This window comes from Gorilla gorilla, chromosome 10 (assembly GCF_029281585.2).
Source record: "Gorilla gorilla gorilla isolate KB3781 chromosome 10, NHGRI_mGorGor1-v2.1_pri, whole genome shotgun sequence".
Lineage (NCBI taxonomy): Eukaryota > Metazoa > Chordata > Mammalia > Primates > Hominidae > Gorilla > Gorilla gorilla.
The window spans coordinates 61,580,697-61,605,527 of record NC_073234.2 but is presented as its reverse complement, the minus strand read 5'-3'; the positions used below and the strand labels follow the sequence as shown (position 1 = coordinate 61,605,527).

At 38.8% G+C, this 24,831-nt stretch overlaps 1 protein-coding gene across 2 annotated transcripts in view; it reads left to right on the top strand.

Annotated features, from left to right (window-relative positions):
• The window catches only part of REDIC1 (regulator of DNA class I crossover intermediates 1), a 93,880-nt gene that overhangs the window by 44,687 nt on the left and 24,362 nt on the right, over nucleotides 1–24,831 (top strand). For both annotated transcript variants that reach the window (XM_004052958.5, XM_055357457.2), the window contains 4 exons: nucleotides 11,529–12,058; nucleotides 12,333–12,402; nucleotides 13,786–13,846; nucleotides 20,973–21,036. In XM_004052958.5, coding sequence (XP_004053006.3) covers nucleotides 11,529–12,058; nucleotides 12,333–12,402; nucleotides 13,786–13,846; nucleotides 20,973–21,036 — 725 coding nt within the window. The remainder of the gene's footprint in view (nucleotides 1–11,528; nucleotides 12,059–12,332; nucleotides 12,403–13,785; nucleotides 13,847–20,972; nucleotides 21,037–24,831) is intronic.

Below are 24,831 nucleotides of genomic sequence, written 5' to 3'. Positions count from 1 at the left end.
TATTGTGTTCTTTTGAAGGTGCCATATTTCCTTGCTTTTTCATGTTTGTGTTCTTTTATTGATATATGAGCACCAGGTGTAATAGTTTCTTTTTCTGATTTTTTGGATTGGCTTTCATAGGGGAAGACTTTTTCCTATAGGTGTATCCATAAAGTTGGTTGGGTAGGACACTTGGACTTTGATTCTGGATACACACAGTAGTGTAGTCTCTGTATAATTTCTTTAACTGTACACACTGTCAGTGGTGTCTGATTTCCTCATTGACTTAGGCCACAAAATTGTTAGAGGAGGCTGTGGTGAGATTTTTCTGGGGATGGGATGCCAGGTGGGCCCGTCTTTGGGCCCCAGTTGTATGCTGAGTGTGCCTGTTCTTGGGTTTCTAGACAGCATGTTTAGGTGCTGGCATTGACAGATCCAGGTGGGCCAATTCTTGATCCTCCTGGCAGCTTGCTCAGGTTCTGGTTGTGGTAGTGGCAGACCAGGTGGGTGGGTAAGTCCTTGGGCCCCTATACAGTGTATGTGGTGTGGGTGATGATAGTCATGGTGGTGGGACGAACAACCCTCAGGTTTCCAGGTGGCATTTGTTGGTGATAGTGGTAGCTTTGACAGGTTGGCCTGGCTAGTCCCTAGGCCCCTGGGTGGTGTGTGTGTGGGTGCTGGCAGTGGTGGTAGCAGCAGGCTGGTGAAGCCCATCCTCAAGCCCTGGGAAGGAATGTGCATATGCCAGCTGTGGTGGATGGATGGGGCAATCTTCAGGCCTCTGGATGGGTAGATTGCACATTGGTGGCAGGTTTTCTGGGTCTGTTGTTAGACTCAGGTGGTGTGCACACGTACTTGGGGCAACTGATGGAGTAAGATGATCCCCAGACCCCCAGGAGGTATGCTTGGGCAGTGGGGGCTAGTGCTAGGTGAGGCAGGCCTCTTCTTAAGTCCTTACAGTGGTGTACATGGGCACAGGCTATGGTGGGTGGGGCAGGACAAGCGCCAGGACTCTGGAAGGCATACAAGTGGCACTGGTGGTGGCAGATGGTGTGGGGCTGTTATTAAGCCCCCTGGTGGTGTATGTGTGTGCATCAGGGGTGGCTGATGGGGCAAGAGAATTCCTGGGGCCTCAAGCATCATGCTTGGACTTGGCAGATGCAGGGGTGTGTGGAAGGGATGGTGCCAGTCTGGGTGGGCCTGTTCTCAGGCCCCCTGTTGGTGCATGGGTGTAGGCTGTAGTGAACAGGGCAGGCTGGTCCCCAGTATTTGAGCAGTGTGCCTGGGTAGCAGTGGCAGCAGAGGCAGTGGGTGGGGAAAGCCTGTCCTCAGGGGCATGCAAGTGTGAGGTGGCTCTGCTGCTAGGGGGAGGCAGTTTCTATCTTTGGTAGCTGCCTGAGACAGGCAGATTTCAGGCTCTGGGTAGAGCATGCTTTGAGAATTGGCAGTGGCAGTTGATGGGGAGAACCTGTCTTCAGCGCATGCACAAGTTTGTGGCCACCCTGTCACTGGGGGCAGCTATAAGTGATAGCAGTCCCAGGCCGGCAGGCTTCTGTCTCTGGGGAGCACATGCTGTGGCACCCTTTGTACCAGGGGCAGTCTTCCTGGTGTGCTACACCACCTTTTCCCTAGTGTGCAGGACACTGTGGGCTAGAGTACTGGGGGGCTCTGCTGATCCACAGGGTCCAACTGGTGTCTTACTGCAGCACCCATCTAGGTGGACATGGGAAAATGTCAGTGGGGCTCCAGGGATATGTAGATGCAAGGGTTTTTTGGGCCCTGGGGCAGGATACCATCTGTTGGGGCCTGGGCTATCAAATGATGCTCTGAAGGAGCTGCTTCGGATTTGGGGTTTGTGTGGGACCTGGCATTAACTCCCTTACTAGAGCAGTGCCACCTCAGGGACTTTGGGGACCTTACCATTCCATTCCCAGAGCCCATGAGGGTTGAGGGACTCTAATGCAGCCAGGATTATAGGAGTTTGTGATGAGAATGTGGACTGCTGGGGATCTCTCATTTAACCTTTTCCCACACTGGGGAGCTTCTCCTGGCTCTGCTATTGTAGGGAGGCTAGGCCATCTGCCTAGCCTCCCTCTCCTTCTGTGCCCCAGGTGTTTCCTGTCACTTCTATGTTGAATTCCAGTGTGTTCTCTTTCATATTCTCTTTGAAGTGTAACTATCTACTGACTACTTTGATTCTTTGTGGAAAAGTGTCCTATGCCTCTAGTCAGCCATCTTGAAAGTATCCTCCAGTTTTTAAATTTTATTAGTTAGTAGAGTCGGTCTGGCCCCTGTTATTTCATTTTAGTCAGATGGAGATCCTGAAATTCATTCTTCAGGAAATTCATTCAGGAGTCAGACTGCTGTTTTCCAAGGCAAAATGTCAGTTTTACTTTTGTGCTCAGAACATTTATTTCAATGATTTCTTATTGCTCTTTTCAAAAGCAAGGCTCTGCATAATCTGGGCCCTTTTGTACTTTATAGCCCTAGGTCATAAGTTTTCTTTCACTGATTCTATTCCAGCTTTACCCCTCTTCTGTTTCTCAAACATGCTGCAAATTTTGCATTTCTACTGATTATGCAGTTTGCCTATTCCTGTTTTCATGTATCTAACCATTCTGTATCTTTAGTGTATTTACCACTTCCTTACTCTAGTGACTTTCCTGACCAAACTATCTGAAACACGACCTCCAACACAAGGCATCCCATCATGTGATCTGGTAGTATTTGTAATTATCTTTTACGTTTATTTACTTCTCTATTTCTTATCCACTGTATTTGTTAGTGGTTCATTGTCTTTTTTTTGTTTATTATCATCCTTCACTAGACTATAACCTCTGTTGTCTCCCTACTATGTAGTAGACACATTAGATATTTGTTGAATACACATAAAAGGCTTATTTAGATAATGAATGTTTTTATTAAAATTTTAGTCCATAATTTTTAATGAATTTTATATTTATCTATAGGAAAACATAAATTGTTTAACAAGTTGGACTTACTTGTCTTAATTCTTTTCAGTTTTTTAGGATAATTGCTCTCTGTCATCTCTAGAAGTAAGAATCCTTTCCAACTTTAGTTCCCAAATCAGATGCCATCTGCCTAATTTTTCTCAAGCAGAAGAATCTCTTCTTTCTTCTGTTTACTGTTTTAGCATTTGACTGTAGGATAATACCTGTCACTTTGTAATTTTTTTCTTCCTCTTTTATACCGTAAATTTCTTGTTGGCAATAACTACTCTACATTTCTGTATTGTCCACATCTCTTAGTGAGTGATTCCACTGAGTCAGATGCTTAAAATACCTTTTAAAAATCATGATTTTGGAAAATGGCAGATAAGCGATGACTAGTATGCAGCTCCCACTTGGACAGAACAGCAGGTAGAGACTCACATCATGAACTTTTACTCCAAAAAGCACTGCAGAAACATACCAGGAAAACCAAAAGAATTCAAAGACCCTTTGAAAGATGTGGCTTGCTTTGCAAACTCCATGAGACAGCCAAAAAATTCAGTTCCCAAAGCATGAGGCGGGAATAGCCTGCTTCCAAACACACATCTCCACTGGGGAACCAGAAATCCAGATCATGGGAGAAGGATTTAACCATCCCTAGAGCTGAAATGGAAGTAGGGAGCTAAGCAAAATATAAAAGTGGAAGAAGCAGCTGGAAGAGCCCTGTAGACACTCCTGGTCCCCAGCTTGAGCCCAGGGAAGCCATCCCTGGCCTTCTCTCACAGGGGTCCCTGGGGAAGGTACCCAGTGGAATTGAGGAGGGGCCACAGGGTGAAAGAAGCTTCTAACTGAACTCTGTAATAATTTTGAGTAAGCGTGAATTTTCATGAGCAGAATCTTGGCGGCGGGGTGCAAATGGGAAATGCAGATATGAGTGCAGAAGCTGCAGCCAACAGTGTGGGTAGACAGGGAGGGGCAAGGCCTGGGAGCCCTGCTTGCTTTCTTAGTGGGGAGGCTCATAGCCTGGGGCAAGATCTCAGCACTGTGTGCCCATTGCCTGGATGTAAACTTGGCACTGTTGGTGGGCATGGTGAGAGTGAGACAGGCTTTATTTGCTGTGTGGGAGCTGAGAGAAGCCTATCACCAGAGGCTTTCTCTCAGTGATGAACTGTATGATGCAGCAGAGGTAGCCATAATCCTCTGTGGAACATAACTTCATTGGCCTGAGAACCACCCCCATCCCCCACAGTGGCTGCAGCAAGCACTGCCCAAGGAGGGTCTGAGCACAGACCTTTCTAACTCTGCCCTTACCTGATTTTTTTTCCCGCTTTGGTAGCCAAAGACAAAAGACATAAACTCTTGGAAACTCTATGGCCCCACCTATTGCTTGAGAAACCTGAAAATTTATCCTGGCCAATGTAGGGCAAACTTGCATACCCTTTCTACTACCACAGGTGGTGCTCTCTTGAAAGTGCCACCTCTGGGCTGGAGGCCAGCCCACTCAGTCCATTATAGCAACTCAGAACAAGCCTGCTCCAAAGAAGGAGAAAACAACAGCTAATTCTACCATGTGCAACATCCTGGCTATCCAGAGGTCCTGAGTCTGTTCATGTGACAACTTCACTGCTAGCATAAGCAGCATTTGAGAAAACTAGTGAACTAAAAACTACAACCAAGGACTCCCACAGAGTCCACATCACTCCCCTCCCACCTCCATTGGAGCAGGTGCTGGTATCCACGGCTGGGAGACCTGAAGATGGATCACCTCATCACATCACAGGACTCTTTGTAGACATTCCCCAGCATCAACCTGGAGCCTGATAGCCTCACTGGGGGGCTAGACCCAATCACTGCAGTCTGGCTCATGTGCAGCCCCACCCATAGGGGAACAGGGAGAGCACCACATCAAAGGATCACCCTGTGGGACAAAAGAATCTGAACAGCAGCCCCTGTGTTCCAGATCCTTTCCACTGAGACAGTCCATCCAAATGAGAAGGAACCAGAAAAGTAATTCTGGTACTATGACAAAACAAGTTTCTGTAACACCCCCAAAAGACCACACTAGTTCTCCAGCAATGGATCCAAACCAAGAAGAAATCTCTGAATTGCCAGATAAAGAATTCAGAAGGTTGATTAATATGCTACTCAAGGAGGTACTAGAAAAAGGAGAACACCAACTTAAGGAAATAAAAAAAAATATGGATGAAAAGGTCTTCAGAGAAATAGATGTCATAAAGAAAAGACAATCAAAACTTCTGTAAGTGAAAGATGCACTTAGAGAAATACAAAATACACTGGAAAGTTTCAACAATAGAATCGAACAAGTAGAAGAAAGAACTTGAGTTTGAAGACAAGGCTTTTGAATTAACCCAATCCAGCAAAGACAAAGAAAAACTAATTAATAAAAAATAAATGAACAAAGCTTTCAAGAAATTTGGGATTATGTTAAACAACCAAACATAAGAATAATCAGTGTTCCTGAGTAAGAAGAGAAATCTAAAAGTTTGGAAAACTTATTTGAGGTAATAATCGAGGATAACTTCCCTAGTCTTACTAGAGATCTAGATATTCAAATACAAGAAGCTCAAAGAACACCCAGGAAATTCATCACAAAAAGATGATCACCTAGGTAAATAGTTATCAAGTTATCTAAAGTCAAGACAAAGGAAAGCATTTTAAGAACTGTGAGGCAAAAGCATCAGGTAACCTACAAAGGAAAACCTGTAAGATTAACAAGAGATTTCTCAGCAGAAACCCTACAAGCCAGAAGGAATTGGGATCCTATCTTTAGCCTCCTTAAACAAAATAATATAAGCCAAGGATTTTCTATCCATTAAAACTAAGCTTCATAATGTGAGATAAAGTATTTTTCAGACAAACATGCTGAGAGAATTCACCACTACCAAGCCAGCACTATAAGAAATGCTAAAAGGAGTTCTAAATTTTGAAATACACCAAAATAGAAACTCCTTAAAGCAGAAATCTCACAGGGCTTGTAAAACAATAACACAATGAAAAAAAAAACACCAAGATATCCAGGCAACAACTAACATGATGAATAGAAAAGTACTTCACATGTCAATACTAACATTGAATATAAATGGCCTAAATGCTTCACTTAAAAGATACAGAATGTCAGAATGAATAAAAATCCATCCACCAAGTATCTGTTGTCTTCGAGAGACTTATGTAACACATAAGAATTCACATAAACTTAAGGTGAAGAGGTGGAAAAAGATATTCCATGCAAACAGAAACCAAAAGCGAGCAGGCGTAGCTATTCTTATATCATACAAAACAGACTTTAAAGCAAAAACAGTTAAAAAAGACAAAGAAGGACATTATATAATGATAAAAGGATTAGAACAACAGGAAAATATCACAATCCTGAATACATATGCACCTAACACAGGAGCTCCCAAATTTATAAAACAATTACCACTAGACCTAAGAAATGAGATAGATGACAAATAATAGTGGGGGATATCAGTACCCCACTGACAACATTAGAGAGGTCATCAAGACAGAAAGTCAACAAAGAAACAATAGGCTTAAACTGTACCCTAGAACAAATGCACTTAACAGATATTTACAGAATATTGTACCCCAAAACTGCAGAATATACATTCTTTTCATCAGCACATGGAACATTCTCCAAGATAGACCATATGATAGGCTGCAAAACAAGTCACAATAAATTTAAGAAAACAGAAATTATATCAAGTACTCTCTCAGAACACAGTGGGATAAAATTGGAAATCAACTCCAAAAGGAACCCTGAAAACTGTACAAATACATGGAAATTAAATAATCTGCTCCTAAATGATCTTTGGGTCAACAATGAAATCAAGATGGAAATCTAAACATTCTTTGAACTGAACAGTAGTAGTGACAAAACCTATCAAAACATCTGGAATACAGCAAAAGTGGTGCTAAGAGGAAAGTTAATAGCATTAAATGCCTACATCAAAAAGTCTGGAAGTGCACAAATAGACAATCTAAGGTCACACCTCAAGGAACTAGAGAAACAAGAACAAACCAAGCCCAAACCCAGCAGAAGAAAAGAAATATAAAGATCAGAGCAGAACTAAATGAAATTGAAACAAACAGAAAAAACAATACAAAAGATAAGTGAAATGAAAAGCTGGTTCTTTGAAAAGATAAAATTGATGGACCATTAGCAAGATTAACAAAGAATAAAGAAGACCCAAATAAGCTCAATTAGAAACAAAATGGGAGATATTATAACTGATACTACAGAAATACAAACAATTATTCAAGGCTACTATGAACACCTTTACACATACAAATTAGAAAATCTACAGGAGATTGATAAATTCCTAGAAATATACAACCCTCCTAGATCAAACCAGGAAGAAATAGAAACTCTGAACAGACCAATGACAAGTAGTGAGATTTAAACAGCAATTTTAAAACTTGCCAACAAAAAAAAAGTCTGGGACCAGATGGATTCACGCTGAATTTTATCAGCCATTCAAAGAAGAATTGGTACCAATCCTACTGAAAATTATTCCAAAAGATAAAGAGAGAATCCTTCCTAAATCATTCTGTGAAGCCAGTATCACCCTAATACCAAAACCAGGAAAAGGCATAACAAAAAAAAAAAAGAAAACTATAGACCAATATTCCTGATGAACATAGATGCAAAAATCCTCAACAAAATACTAGCTAACTGAATCCAACAGCATATCCAAAAGATAATACATCATGATCAAGTGAGTTTCATACCAGGGATTCAGGGATGGTTTAACATACATAAGTCAATAAATATCATACACTGCATAAACAGAATTACAAATAAGAATTATATGATCATTTCAATAGATGCAGAAAAAGCATTTTACAAAATCTAGTATCACTTTATGATTAAAACCCTCAGCAAAATCAGCATAAAAGGGACATACCTTAAGATAATAAAAGCCATCTATGACACACTCACAGCCAGCATTATACTGAATGGGAGAAAGTTGAAAGCATTCCCCCCCAGAACTGGAAAAAGACTTTCACCACTTCTATTCGACATAGTACTGGAAGTCCTAGCCAGAACAGTCAGACAAGAGTTCACCACTTCTATTCTACGTAGTACTGGAAGTCCTAGCCAGAGCAATCAGACAAGAGAAGGAAATAAAGGGCATCCAAATAGATAAAGAGGAACTCAAACTGTTGCTGTTCACCAATGACATAATAGTATACCTAGAAAACCCTAAGGACTTATCCAAAAAGCTCCTAGATCTGATAAATGGACTCAGTAAAGTTTCAGGGTACAAAATCAATGTACACAATGCAATAGAACTGCTATACATCAACAATGAATAAGCTGAGAATCAAATCAAGAACTCAATCCCTTTTACAACAGCTGCAAAAAATAAAATACACCTAACCAAGGAGGTGAAAGATCTCTACAAGAAAAACTAGAAACACTTCTTAAAGAAATCATAGATGACACAAACAAATGGAAACACATCCTGTGATCATGGATGTGTAGAATTAATACTGTAAAAATGACCATACTGCCAAAAGCAATCTATAAATGCAATGCAATTCCCATCAAAATACCAATATCATTCTTCGCAGAACTAGAAAAAATATCCTAAAATTCATATACACCCCAAAAACCCCACAGAGCCAAAGGAAGACTAAGCAAAAAGAACAAATCTGGAGGCATCACATTACCTGACTTCAAACTATACTACAGGGCTATGGTTACCAAAACAGCATGGCACTGGTATAAATATAGGTATGTGGACAGATGGAGCAGAATAGAGAACCCAGAAATGAAGCCAAATACTTAAAGTCAACTGATCTTCGACAAAGCAAACCAAAACATAAAGTGGGGAAAGAACACCCTATTCAACAAATAGTGCTGGGATAGTTGGCAAGCCACATGTAGTATGAAACTGGATCCTCATCTCTCACCTTATATAAAAATCAAGTCAAGATTGATCAAAAACTTTAAGACATGAAGCCATAAAAATTCTAGAAGATAACATCGGAAAAACTCTTCTAGACATTGGCTTAGGCGAAGAATTCATGACCAAGAACCAAAAGCAAATGCAACAAAAACAAAAATAAACAAATGGAACCTAATTAAAATAAAAATCTGCACAGCAAAAGAAATAATCAGCAAAGTAAACAGACAACCCAGAAAGTGGGAGAAAATCTTCCCAAACTATGCATCTGACAAAGGACTAACATCCAGAATCTACAAGGAACTCAAGTCAGTAAGAAAAAAACAAGTAATCCCATCAAAAAATGGGCTAAGTATGTGAATAGACAATTTGCAAAAGAAGATAATACAAATGGTCAACAGATATGAAAAAATGCTCAACATCACTAAAGATGGAGGAAATGCAAATCAAAACCACAATGCAATCACCACCTTACTCCTACAAGAATGATCATAATTAAAAAATGAAAAAATAATAGATGTTGGCATGGATGTGGTGAAAAGAGAATACTTTTACACTGCTGGTGGGTATGTAAACTAGTACAACCACTATGGAAAACAGTATGGAGACTCCTTAAAGAACTAAAAATGAACTCCCATTTGATCCAGCAATCCCACTACTGGGTTTCTACCCAGAGGAAAATCAGTCAGTATATGAAAAAGACACTTGCACGTGCATGTTTATAGCAGCACAATTCACAACTACAAAAATATGGAACCAGCCTAAATGCCTATCAACCAATGAGTGGGTGAAGAAAATACATACACACACACACACACATACACACACACACACACACACACACTCTCACACACTCACACTCCATGGAATACTACTCAGCCGTAAAAAGGAATGAAATTATGGCATTCACAGCAACCTAGATGGAGTTGGAAACTATTATTCTAACTGAAGTAACTCAGGAATGGAAAACCAAACATTGTTACGTTCTTATAAGTGGGAACTAAGCTTTGAGGACACAAAGGCATAAGACTGATATAATGGACTGGGCGTGGTGGCCTACACCTATAATCCCAGCACTTTGGGACGCTGAAGCAGGTGGACCACCTGAGGTCAGGAGTTTGAGACCACCCTGGCCAACATGGTGAAACCCTGTCTCTACTAAAAACACAAAAGTCAGCCGGGTGTGGTGGCACACACCTGTAATCCCAGCTATTCAGGAGTCTGAGGCAGGAGAATTGCCTGAACCCAGGAAGCAGAGGTTGCAGTGGGCCAAGATTGCACTACTGCACTCCAGCCTGAATGAAAACAGCAAAACTCCATCTCCCACACACACAAAAAAGATTGATATAATGGATTCTGGGGACTCTGGGGGAGGGTGGGGGAGGGATGAGGGATAAAAGACTATACATTGGGTACAGTGTACACTGCTTGGGTAATGGCTGCACCAAAATCTCAGTAACCACCACTAAAGAACTTGTTCATATAACCAAACATCACCCATTTCCCAAAAACTATTGAAAGAATAATAAAAAAAGATTTACATTTATAGTGTGCTTAATATCTTATAAAGTGCATTTACCTCTATTCTTTTATGTAGAGTAACAGATATTTTCCTCATGTTAATGGTGTATATTAGTGCATACTATATACTGTGTCTTTTGGTATAGCAAAATAACATCATTCTGTCTAAAACACCAATAAGGCCCTCATTGAGAAACAACGTAGGATCATGAGCTGTGAACATTCATGGGTAAAACATTAATCTCTCTCTTTAACAACAAGCTGAGCTCTTTTATCTCTCTATTGCCAATATATGGCCTAGTACCTGGAACAGAGTAGGTGATCATCAAATATTTGATAAATAATTTAAAAATAGTTATTAGAGTTTTAGCAATCTGTGTTTTTTTTTTCCTAATTTTTTTGATAACTCCAACCTCTGGAACAACTCACTTCCAAATAAATTTGTAGTCACTGACAATAAAATAAGAAACATCTTGATTTGTAATTATTTTCCACTATATCTTTGATTCTTGTACACAAATTGGACTTAACCTAGAATTATTATTTCTGCATTAGAATAGAACTTACAAGTTATCTAATTCATCTAATTAGTTTTTATCTAATTCACCTTATCTCTTGGTTTTATTACGTATATACACATTTGTATTTATATTGCTCTTCCTTGGGAACTTTATAATTGTTTTTATATCCATATTAGGTTGAAAAATATGTTATAATGGTCTCATAACTATTTGATTTTATGTTTTAACACTGGTGATAAATTTTCTCTGCACAGCCTTCAAAACATCTTTCTCTGGTTAAATGGAACAGCAGTGACATATAGTGGTTGTCTAGTTTATTCTTTAGATTTTATTACAGAAAATATACTATAGGTTGGTCATGTTTTAATTAAACCTCATGCTAACATTTCATGTTGTAATAAAAAACTGACCGTAGATTATTTTCATACTCAATGAGTCATTAGAAGAGCACATTAGACAAATTTTCACCCAAAGCAATATTATTTATTTAAATATAAAAAATAAAAACATAGTCTAGGTAAATGTTAGTAGCAACTCAATATGTCCTCTAAGAATTGAAAGTAAGAGTTTCTAAATGCAAATAATCCATGCTTTTCTTGCTAAATATGTTTTTGTTTATCCCAAAGTCTAGGAAATAGGAATTTACTTACTAAAAGCCCTGCTGTAATTATGGATGAAGATTGTAGAAGCACGGATGAAATAAGACAGTCAGACTACATTACTGAAAAACACTCAATACAGCATATTTGGGGGAAAAATGGAAAGGAAGTTTCAAATTTTCTTGAAGATGTGAACCAGTCTACTCCTAACCTTCTATCAGAGAATTGTGACTCTTTTGTTAGTCAAAATATGATCAATGTATTAAACATAGATCAGCAAAGGATAAAGAAAACATTTAACAAGTGTGATTATGATAGTATGGGAAACACTTGTGTAGTCACTAGTTCTGATAAAAACCATGTCACTGACAGATGCATTAGAAACATTTTTACAGTTCCAGAGTTGACTTTTAGTAATTCGACTTTGAATAAAACAAGTTATCCAGAAAAATGTCAGCCAAACAAGAAGTATCAGAGAGAGTATAACAAAAATGAAAGAAATGATCTTAGTACATCTTTTGAGAACGATTACTACCCAAGCAGCTCTGAAAGAAAAGGTTGGTATTGTACATGGAAAATGTAATTACATATTCTTTTTTTCTTTCAGTTTTAGTATATATATTTGTATATTTATACACACACGTCTATATATTTGTATGTGTGTTTATGTGTTTGGAGGAAAATGAAACCAAAAATAGAATGGCTTCCTATTATATAACATTGTGGACCAGTGGTTTTCCTCTGTACGTGTCATGTTAATATGCTTTGAATTAAAAAATGAAAATAGACTATGCTAAATTTTTAACTCGGTGCATACTTTTATTTTTTAAGAAAAATTTGAAAATGATTACCAAGAGAAGACACCACAGAAAAGTATTCAGAAATATCCAGCAAACTCTATGTAAGTTTTTAGGTAAATCTGGGGAGTACAAATCAGGATCTAGTATGATGCATGATGAACGTTGAATTGATGCAAAGTGAGGTAGGCGTATTGCCATTTGAGGGTGGGCAGGCAACCTGGTCTCAAAGAAGCCTTACCAGGAGTCACAGTGTTGATAATATCACCCCAGTTGAGAGTGTGGTGCTCATATTTGCCAGCTCCCAAATACCTTCTTATCTGAATATTAGTGTTGATTAGATTTGAAGAAATTGATTTAATGTGTTCAAGAAACTCATATCCGCCAGAACGTCAATTTATTAATTTAAAGTAATAAATAGAAAGGGAACATGTATAGGAAGTCTTATTGACATGAAAAAGCATATTTTCTTACTTTCAAACAGCTCTCAGTGGGAAGGTTGCTTGCTTGGTTGGTATAGAATCACTACAGGGAGTGATAGAATTCAGATGTTAGTGGCATAAGCAAGCATATCAGCAGTTTATAGGACAGTGTACATTTTAGGGATAGAGCACTCTTCTCATTGCCAACATTTACCTCTCAGAGACTCCATGTTTTCTCTATGTTCAAGATTACAATCTCCTCTACCCATACATTGAAAACAATTATGTTCCACCAGATTTTTCTTTCTCTTCTTGCAGCTGGTGTACAAAATGTTCTGAGTTTAAGGTGATTTTTACACTCATCCATTATGTGTTGATGTTAAATTTATTCCTTAAAAGTTTGAGAACTGCCTTCCAGGCTTTTCTGAATAATGGCCTGCAATTATAAGTAACTAAAGAAAACTTTATTTTAGCTAGTAGTTTCTAGCTAAAATAGTCCTAACTTTCTTGGTAATAGTCCTAACTTTCTTGGTAATAATTACAATTTAGCCAAATCTTTCTGGTTGGAAATCATGAACTAGAATAAATTTTTATTCTGGAAGTGATTTCTTGTGGAATTATTAAAAATATTGATTGATAAAAAGATGCAATTTTAGTGGGATTGGCACTACAAATTAATTAAAACATAGACTTACAAAACATTTCATAAAATTGGCAAATTTGTATTTTTGTTGTTAAATCTCCCAATATCTAGAAATTTATGAGTGAAAAAATCATGTTACGCCTTGAGTTTTTAAATGTACCTTATGAAAGCAATTTAGAACATGGTTCCCAATCCTGACTGCAGGTCCAGATTACTTGAGGTAGTGATTTTAAACTATAGAATACCAAGATTGACCTGCACATAATAGGTGGGCTCCTTGGCATGGAGCTTATGAATCTTTATTTTTAAGAAAGCTTCCCATATAATTCTGATCCGAAGCCAAGTTTGGGAACTCTAATTTAGAACAATAATTCCCAGAGGGAACACAACAAACTTTGATACTGTGTATTTATAATCCTTAGGGGAAATATACCTTCGGAAGAATTGCACTCTAAGCAGTCATGGGACTTTGGACTTGATGAGGTAAAGCACAGTCTCACATTATCTTCTCAATTAAGTCAGTTTATATTACCATATCATATTACTGTATTTAACGTTCACTTTGATTTAAGCTTAACATTTATTCATTAATTTTTTTTGGATGGACTCTTTTTCTTATACTTTTTTATTTTGAGGAAATTATAGCTTAGATCTAGAAATAAAAACACATTTTCAGAGACTGTTAACATGCTTTATTTGAGACAAAACAATCTTGAGGACATTTTAAACACATTTTTTAAGTATTACAAAACTTCTCTATTAGTTCGTTCTCGCATTGCTATAAAGAAATACCTAAGACTGGGTAATTTATAAAGAAAAGAGGTTTGGTTGGCTCATGGTTCTGCAGGCTGTACAGGAAGCATGATGCTGGCATCTGATTGGTTTCGGGCAGGCCTCAGGAAACTTCTAATTATGGCAGAAGGCAAAGGGGGAGCAAGGAGTCTCACATGGCAGGAGCAGGAGCAAGAGAGAGTGAGTAGGGAGGTGCCACAGACTTTTAAATGACCAGATCACAGGAGAACAAACTCACTATCATGAGGACAACACCAAGAGGGATGGTGCTAAACCACTCAGGAGAAACCACTGCCCTGCTATGATCAAATCACCTCCCACCAAGCCCCGCCTCCAACACTCAGGATTATAATTTGACATGAGATTTGGCAGGGACATAGATCCAAACCATATCTTTCCACCCCCAGACCCCCAAATCTCATGTCCTTCCCATATTGCAAAATACAATCATGCATTTCCAGCAGTTCTCCAAAGTCTTAACTCACTCCAGCATTAACTCAAAAGTTCAAAGTTTCACCTGATACAAGGCAAGTCTCTTCCATCTATGAGCCTGTAAAATCAAAAATAAGGTAGTTACTTCCAAGATTCAATGGCGGTACAAGCATTGGGTAAATATTTACATTCCAAAAGGGAGAAATAGGCCAAAAGAAAGGGGCTACAGGCCCCATGCTAGTCTGAAACCCAACAGGGCAGTCACAAATCTTAAAGTTCCAAAATAATCTCCCTTGACTCTATATCTCACATCCAGACACACTGGTGTAAGAGGTGGATTCCAAAAGCCTTGGGCAGCCCTGCCTCTGTGGTTTTGCAAGGTTCAGCCCCTGTGGCTGCTTTCATGGGCTGGGGCTGAGTGCCTGTGGCTTTTCCAGGAGCTAGGTGCAAGCTGTCGGTGTATCTACCATTCTGGGGTCTGAAGGATGGCAGTCCTCTTCTCATGGCTCCACTAGGCAGTGCCCCATTGGAGACTCTGTGTGGGGGCTCCAATTCCACATTGCCTCTCCACTCTGCCCTAGTAGAGGTTATCCATGATAGTTCCACCTGTGTAACAGACTTCTGCCTGAACATCTAGGCTTTTGCATACATCCTTTGAAATCTAGGTGGAGTCTCTCAAGGCTTAACTTTTACACTCTGTGCACCCACACGCTTAACACCACATGGAAGCCATCAAGGCTTACAGTTTGCATCCTCTGAAGCAGCAGACTGAGCTGTACATGGGGCCCTTTGAGCCATGGCTGGAGCTGGAGTGACTGGGATACAGGGAGCAGTGTTCTGAGGCTGCACAGAGCAGCAGGGCCCTGAGCCTGGCCCAGGAAACCATTCTTCCATCCTAGGCCTTCAGGCATGTGATAGGAGGGGCTGTCATGAAGTTCTGTGAAATGCCATTGAGACGTATTCCCCATTGCCTTGGCTATTAACACTTAGCTCGTTTTTTACTTATGCAAATTTCTGCAGCCTGCTTGAATTCCTTCCCGGAAAATGGGCTTTTATTTTCTACCACATGGCCAGGCTGCAAATTTTCCAAACTTTTATGCTCTGCTTCTGTTTTAAATATAAGTTCCAGTTTTATATCATTTCTTTGCTCACACATATGCACATAGGCTGTTCTTATGAAGCAGCTGGTCCATATCTTCAATGCTTTGCTGCTTAGAAATTTCTTCTGCCAGATATCCTAAATTAATCACCTTCAAGTTCAGAGTTCCACAGATCCCTAGGGCAAGGGCACAGTGCTGCCAAGTTCTTTGCTAACACATAACAAAAGTGACCTTTGCTCCAGTTCCCAATAAGTTCCTCATTTATATCTGAGACCTCCTCAGCCTGAACTTCACTATCAATATCATTACCAGCATTTTCAGCCTTTTTTGTTATAACCATTCCACCACCAGTCTTTATGAAGTTCCAAACTTTCCCTTATCTTCTTGTCTTCTTCTGAGCCTGCCACACTCTTCCAATTTCTGCCCATTACCAAGTTCCAAAATTCCTTCCACATTTTCGGGTATTTTTATATCAAAATTCCGCTCCTGTTACCAATTTTCTGTATTAGTCTGTTCTCACATTGCTATAAAAAATACTTGAGACTGGGTAATTTATAAAGAAAATAGATTAATTGGCTCACGGTTTCACATGCTGTATAGGAAGCAGGATTCTGGGGAAGAATTGGCTTCTGGGGAAGCCTCAGGAAATTAGAATTATGGTGGAAGGTGAAGCAGGTGTGAGGCATCTCAAACAGCAAAGGCAGGAGCAAGAGAGAGTGAGGCGGGAGGTGCCACACACTTTTAACCAACCAGATCTCATGAGAACAAACTTCACTATTGTAAGGGCAGTACCAAGGGGGATGGTGCGAAACCATTCAGGAGAAACTAATTCCCATGATTCAGTCACCTGTCACCAGGCCCCATCTCCAACACTGAGGATTATAATTCAACATGAGATTTGCCGGGGGGTACCCAAAGATCCAAACCATATCATCTTTCAACATGAAAATGCTTTAGGTTTCAATGTGCTACATAATTTTATATTTGCCATACTATTGAAATATCTATAAACGCTATTTATGTAATGTTATAATCCCTTGCCATCATAAGGGTGTAATTTTTACAACAGTTCTAGGAACTTTATGTAGTTTATTTCTAATCTACAGGAGCCTGAGTTGCTAAAGTCTTCAGAGCAAAAGAGACTGAAATGTAAAGAGATTAGATAACTTGTTTGAGGTCACACCCTCAAGCCAAGATTCAAACTGTCTGTCTTATCTGACTTGATATTTTCAGCTATACTGTTTTCCCTTTTTTCTTCAATAAATGTTTATTGAGTACATACTATGAATTCATATAAAGACACTTATTGAATGTTTCCTGTATGCTAGACACTGGGGATAAAATGGTGCTTTGTTCTCAAGATTATATTCTGTTATGCACTAGACTCTGCAAGGTACAGAGATGAAAGGACATGGAACCTGTCTTTAAGAAGTCTTCATCTAGTGGCTAGTCAGAAAGAGACAAAAATATAATGCATTTAGATAAATTGCTTGAATTAAAGTTTGTTTTGGGTTATTAGTAAAAGATACTTCTAAGTTTCATCTGTAAACACGAGGAAGATGTGATGGAGGAGGTAACTTTTGAGCACAGTATCAATAAGTTGTTTACCAAATGGTCAAATTGGGAAGAAAGAGCAACATAGATATACTAAGATGTCAGAGTACAGCCTGTTTTAGAAATTTCAAGTACCTTGTTTCATTTTAGTTATTGTTATAGCTGCAATTTATAATACTAATGATAAAGGGTGCAGGAGTGGCCTAGGTAATTCTGGACAATACAAAAAGGTAGGTCATGAATGGCCTTGTATGATATATAACAGTTTAATTCCTGATCATTAAACAGAGATCCACTAAACAAATTTTAGCAGAGGAATATGATGATGTCAGAGTAATAAAAAAGTTGATTCTAGCAACAATGAGGAGGGATTTGATAAGTGGAACAGCCCAAGTTAGGGGAAGAAATAATGAGAGCTTGAAGTTTTACAATAGCAGTAAGGATGAAATGAGAGAAGAGAAGATTTAGATCTAGAATTGATAGTACTTGGTGATTGGTGATTAGTTAAGGGAGAAGGAAGAAATTGAGAAAGACCTAGATTTATTTATGATTTGAGTAAATGGATAGTTGATGGGATTGTGCTACTGAACAAGATTGAAACCATAGGAGGAGGTGGCAGGAAAGGTTAACTGTCCATCAAAATCCACGTACCGTTTTTTTTGTAGAATGTACCCTTTTTAATAGAATAGAGCTGCCACCATGAAATGGCTTCCCAGCCAAGGAACATGTTTCCTAACCATCCATCCATGTACATGTGGCCATATGGCTAGATCTCACTAATGAAATGTTCGGAGAAGTGATGTGCATCATTTTAGGTTAAGGCTTATAAGAAAAGGGAATTATTTTTCCATGCTGTCTTTCTTTGATGGCTAGATGGTAGTGAGGCCCCAAGGGATAATGGAGCCACAAGATGGAAAGGACTGGGTCTCTGAATCACTACATGGAGGAAAATTGCCTGCTTACCAGAAACACTCACTTTAGATTATTACACAAGAGAGAAATGATTGTGTTTGGCATTATACATTTTGTGATATACTTTTTAAAAACAATACCTAGCATCACTCTGATTCAGAGGAGGAGCAGATTTCTGAGAGAGGTAAGTTTGACCCACTGAGCTCAAGTGAGGATCTTCTGAAAAACCTGTGATCTATGTGGAGATGTATAGTAGGCAATTATATATACAGGGCTTGAGGTGAGAAGAGATTTTTTAGCCTTTATGAATAGCAGATAATTGACTACATCCAAGTATATGATTCTCGAGAGAAAGTGTATAGAATAAGAACAAAAATTGTCAAATTCCTGAGAAGGCACATTTCAGGTTGGAGGGTATGAAGTAGAAGAGGAACCAGAAAAGGAGGCTGAGAATGAGCTACTAGAGAGGTTTGAGGAGTACTAGTGTCATAGGAAAGAAAAAGGAGGAGAATGTGGTCAGTAGTGATGGAAGCTGTCCTGTTATTCCTTTAAATAATTCATATTTCCCCAAATATGAATAATATAGATGTATCCTCCCAAAAGATGAATTATCAACAGAATTTAATACTTCAAAAACAAATTCTGTTTGACCACACCTATGTCTAGAAAGCTGGCAGCTTGAATGTAGCTAGAACTAGTCAAAAAAGAAAAAAGCCTATTGATGTAGCCCAAAGGGAATCAGGTGCTATGAGGAGTTCCTTGGGTAGAGCAGGTATGGGGACTTTAAATTGTGATGCCTGGCCATGGCCAAAGGTGCAGTGGAACCCTGACTAAAATTAGGTTCTACCAGAGGGGCCAAGGCAAGAGTCACCAATGGGATGGAATGAAGGGGTAGGAGTAGAAAGAGGGCTGGGTTGCACCTGCCCACAGGTTAGGTAAAATTAAAACAGGTAGATTCTGCTGAGGAAGAATTGATGAAGAGACATACGGGCTAAAACAAGCAAACAGAACAAGCCTCTTGGATGGGGACATGTGGTGTTCTCAAGAGCCTTTGATGGCAGTGGGAGAGAATAGGAAAGAACAAAGTATTAGAGGAGTATAATCATTTAATTTTAAAGGTTTAGTAGAGGAATAAAGTTAAAATACAATTGTTAACATGGGAACGTATTCACCAGAGAAGTGGAGACGTGGAAGAACAAAATTCAAGAGTGATGATGTCACACTAGGAAACTGGATCAAGATGGGAAGAAATGAAATAGCAATTCTATATACAGTGTTAAAAATGAAACCCACTTAGCAATTAACATATTGAATATGATAGCAATTAACATATTGAATATGAAGTAATATATTGAATATGAATTCTTTTCAAGATTCAAAGAATATCAAATTATGAAGAAAAAATCAATATAGGTTATAAGCAACATATCTAGAATATAATAAAGGTTGAAAGCAAACAGCAAAATACATACATTAAGAAAACGTATATACTATTGAAGCAAAGACCATGTAAATGCAATAAAAAGCCCATTCAGAAAAGAGAAGAATAGGAGATGCAGATTTTCTGATCCATAGCAAGGCTTGCCATCCTGGAGGATGGAGGACATTCGTGAATAACTTAGTGTCTTGTCCTTTAGGAAGATCTTTGCTGTCCTTCTCAAACAGATCTGAAGTAGGTATTGGAGTGCAGGCCTGCCGTGGGGTTTACATAGCTTTCTTGAAAGTTTTGTGTTCTTCTTGCAAGTTTGGGGCTTAAATGTGTGATGACTTGAAGAGAAAAGATTTTTAAATGATAAGATAGAGGGGTTAGGGAAGGGGCTCTGCTCCATGTAGTTATTCAGGCCCTAAACTGGTGGCTCCCAGTTTATTGTTACCAGAGAGAAGAAAGGAAAAGGAAGTGGAGGATTGTGGGGAAGATTTTTATGGACCAGGACCGGCAGTAGTTTACATTACTTCTGCCTATGACCAGAACTTACGTAACATGTCTAAACCAATTCCAAGGGAGGCCGGGAAATACAGTCTAGCTGTATGTCCAAGAAAAAGGGAGTCAGGTTTGGGAAGCAGCTAGACAATTTCTCCTTTATTTTATATATCTAAAATTCTATATCCTACCAACAGAGAATATATAGAAAAAAATTTTTATAAGCCCATGATACATGTACAAACATAATTCATATAGTAAGCCATAAAGAAAATCTAAGACATTTATCTAAGGAGAGATTCATGGGTACATTCTCTAATCAAAATTTGATTAAATTGAAATCAACTAAAAAGAGATACTTAACTTCCCTTAACATCCTGGAAATAAAGAAACACTCAGGGTTCGTTTGCTTTGTTAGAGAAAGGAAATGAAAATAAAGTACAAATTACATAGAAAGTGATGGAAACCAAAACCAATAGTGTGTTCTGTAGAAAGTTATACCTCTAAGAGCTTTTATTATTTAAAAAACCTGATAATAAATGACTGATGATCTAACTTAGGAAATTAAATAAAGAATAACAAATTTCCAAATTGCCTTAATATGTTTGTCTTTCTTCAGCTGCATTTACTATGATTACCTGAAGCTTTTCCTTTTTCTCAGTAATTCATTTCTTGGCAAGTGTCTATTCTGTTGCTTGTTGTTTTTTAGCGAATTTAAATTTCATTTTATTGTTTACCACAGGCTAATTTTTCTTTGTGGTTTAAAAATAAACCATGTTGAACTGAAGTAATGTAAAAGAAAAGTACTATAAAATGAATTGGTAGTGTAAATAGGGTAGATATAAGTGAATATTATTATGTATACTTAGGAAATGTTAACATTTTGGTTTTCTCCTAGATTCTGATGGAAGACGGAGGAATATATTCTTTAAAAAGCAGGCCAACATCTACTAAGAAAATCTGTCAGTATAACTGTATAAGTTAATTTTACTCTATTTTAAAAACTAACAATTAAATAGAAATCAGTTAAATTTGAAGTGATTTTTTAGATGTTTGCCAACAAATATATGTCATGGATATTTTAGTACTACTAATGCAATTGACTCTTTAAAATTACTTTTATATTTTATTAAATATACATGAGTACATTAATGTATAGGTACAGTTTAGCAAATAAGAATAAAACAGATAACCCTCATACTCTCTAGGTAGCTTAAGAAACAATACATAATACTTTTGAAGATTTCTTCAATTGTATTTCATATCCTGCCCTCTAGAGGTAACTATTTCCTTGAAATTTGTTTTTTGTTATAACACAGACTTTTTAACTGCTTTATTTTGAACTTTCTATATATTGATCCAACTCTATATATTTTTCTGCAACTTGCTTTTTTTTTCACCCAATATTATATTTTACGGTTCATCTGCTTTGATACTTGTAGCTTTAGTACATTTATTATTTTTCCTGCTATGCAGCATTCTACTGTATGAATATATCACAATTTATGTATCTTCTAACAATGGATATTTAGGTTATTTTGAATATTTTGCTAACGTTGTTTTGAATATTTTCCTATGAAGAACAATGCTACTTGGAGTATTATTGACATTTTTCCTTGCACACATGTATAAAAAGTTTCTCTAGGATATATTTCTAGGAGTAGAATTGCTAGTTCATATGATATGCACTTCTTTGCATCTTCAAGGTAATGCAAAATTATTTTCCTAAATGGTTATTCCAGTTGTACCCCTCTTAGCAAGGGATAACAGTCTTGGTTGTTACATGTTTTCACCAATATCTCAGTCTTTTATCATTATTGGTAATCTGATAGCTCATTGTAGTTCTAATTTATGTTTCTCTGATTACTAATTAGGTTAATTGGCCATCAGTGTTTCATTTGTGAAATGTCATTTGCTCATGTTCCTTTTCTGAAGTTTGGTTTTCTTTATGGGATGTGTCTTTTATATGTCTATATCTCCTATATATATTTTATGGTTCCTGGATACTGACTGCTTGTAGGCTTGTGTGTAGCAAATACTTCATGTTTGAGTGATCTTTTAATTCTGTACTGTCTTTTTACAGACAAAAGTTTCATGTTGATCTGGTACTCTTTTAGGTATTCTATGCTAGCATAGTCCTTCATGTTTTCTAGTCTGATGGAATACCTTGAAACCTTTAATGATTTAATTTTTTGAATATGTAAAATACTAGTCTGGTTTCTATCCTTATCCTCCCTGCCCTATTTCCTTCTGCAACATGAGTATTTTTTTTTTTTTTTTTTTTTTGCTGCTTTCTGGTTTCTCATTCCAGTCCATTTTTTAAAAAATAAATCCTAAAAATACATAAACACGTAAATACCCATGAGTCTTAGTTTCCGGCCTTTCTCATTCTAAATGTAATATAGAATATTTTATAAAAGAATTAAGTGAATTCATTTATTTAATAAAATATTCCTATAGATTCCTCTGTGTTAGTGCTAGGTATTTCTTCATCCTTTACTTATGACCATTTAGTAGTCCATTACATGCATGAACTTTAGTTTTTTCAGTCAATGCCCTATTGATGGACATTTGGGCTATTTCCAGTATATTTTTCTTACAAATACTGTAAGTGAACAACTTTGTACAATGTTTCTTATTTGTGGAGGTACATTTTCAGGGTAATTTCTGGGAGTGGCATTGTTAAGTTAAAGGAGAAATATGCTGGTATTTGATGGATATTGCTGAATTTCAATTTTGATATATATATATTTCCAAGTTCCTTGTGTCACCATTTGGCACCAATAGCAATGTACATTTTATTCCACAGCCTCACCAACAGGGATTGTGGTCAAACTTAGGAATTTTTCTGAATCTCACAGGGGGATGGATAGATAGAAGTTTTAGTTTGCGCTTCGCTCTGTGTGAAGTTGAGCATCTTTTAAAAATGCTCATTGGCTATTTGCAATTCTTTTTCTGTGAATTCTCTATTATATCTTTTGCCCCCTTGGGTTTTGGCATTTTTTTTCTTGGTATTTAAGAGATCCTTATATATTAGAAAGATGTAGATGAGGGGTGGAACAAGATGGCGGAATAGAAGACACCCACTGCAAGCACACCAATTTAACAACTATCTACACACAAAAAAACACCTTCCTAAGAACTGCATAAGAGCACTCATAGTACCTGGTTTTAACTTTGTATCACTGAAAGAGGCACTGAACAGGTAGGAAAAACAGTCTTGAGTCACTGACGCCACCCTTCCTCCATTCCCTGGGAGTGGCGACACGGTGCAGAGAGTGATTCTGTGTACTGGGGAGAGGGACAATCAGTGCAGCAGTTTTGAGGCATTGAACTCAGCGCTATCTTGTTATAACAGAAAGCAAAATTGGACCAAACTCAGTTGATGCCTACCCGTGGAGGGAATATTTAACCAGCCCTAGCCAGAGGGGAATTGCTGATCCTAGTGGTCAATACTTGAGTTTGCATAAGCCTTCCTGTTATGGGCTAAAGTGCTCTGGTGCTCTAAGTAAATTTGGAAGGCAGTCTAGGCCACAAGGACTGCAACTCCTAGGTGAGTCCTAGTGCTGAACTAGGCCCAGAGACTGTGGACTGGGGGTGGCACGTGTTCTATTGAGACACCAGCTGGGGCAGCTAAGGGAGTGTGGCAATCACCCCTCCCCTAACCAAGACCACTCAGCTTGCAGCTCCAAAATAGACCCCTTCCCTCTGCTTGAGGAGAGGAGAAGGAATAGTGGGGAGGACTTTATCTTACATCCTGGATACCAGATTAGCCACAGTAAGATAGGGCACTGGTCAGAGTCATGATGCCCCCTTTCCAGGCCCTAGCTCCCAGATGACATTTCTAGACACTCCTTGGGTGAGAAGGACACCTATATCCTTGAAGGGAAGGACCCAATCCTGGCAAGATTCATCACCTGCTAACTGAGGAGCCCTGGGGCCCTGAATAACCATCAGTGATGCCCAGGGACTGCATTGAGGGCCTTGGGTGAGACTCTGAGACTTGGTGGCATCAGGTGGGTCTCAGTACATTTCCAGCTGTGATGGCTATAGGACAAGACCTTTCACTTGAGAAAAGCAGAGAGAAAAGTAAAGGGGACTTTGTCTTGCACCTTAGGTACCAGCACAGTCATGGGGGTAGAATACCAAGTAGGCTCTTGGGGTCCCCAATTCCAGGACTTGGCTCTTGGACGGCATTTCTGGACCTGCCCTGGACCAGAGGGGAGCCTCCTGCCCTGAAGGGTGACTCCCAGCCTAGGCATCATTCACCACAAGCTGACTGAAGAACCCTTGGGTCTTAAGGGAACATCACTGGTACTCTGGCAGTACTCCCTGTAGGCCTGGGTTGTGATGGCCATGGGGTGAGGTTCATCTGCCTTTGGAAAGGGAAGAGTGGGAAGGACTGTGTCTTGTGGTTTGAATGTAAGCTCAGCCCCAGTAAAATAGAATACCAGGTAGGCTGCTAAGGTTTTTGATTGTAGTCCCTGACTCCCAGTTCTGAGACAGCACTTCTGGATCCACCTGGGGCCTGGGGGAACTTGACACCCTTAAGGGAAGGACACAGGCCTGGCTAGCTTTGCCACCTGCTGATTGCAGAGCCCTAGGGCCTTGAGAAAGCATAGGCAGTAGCCAGGTAGTGGTTACAGTGGCCCTTGGTTAAGACCCAGTGCTGTGCTGTTTAACATCTGACCAAGCACAATCCTGATGGTCATGGCCATGGGGATGCTATGTCCCTCTACCCTTAGCTTCAGATGGCT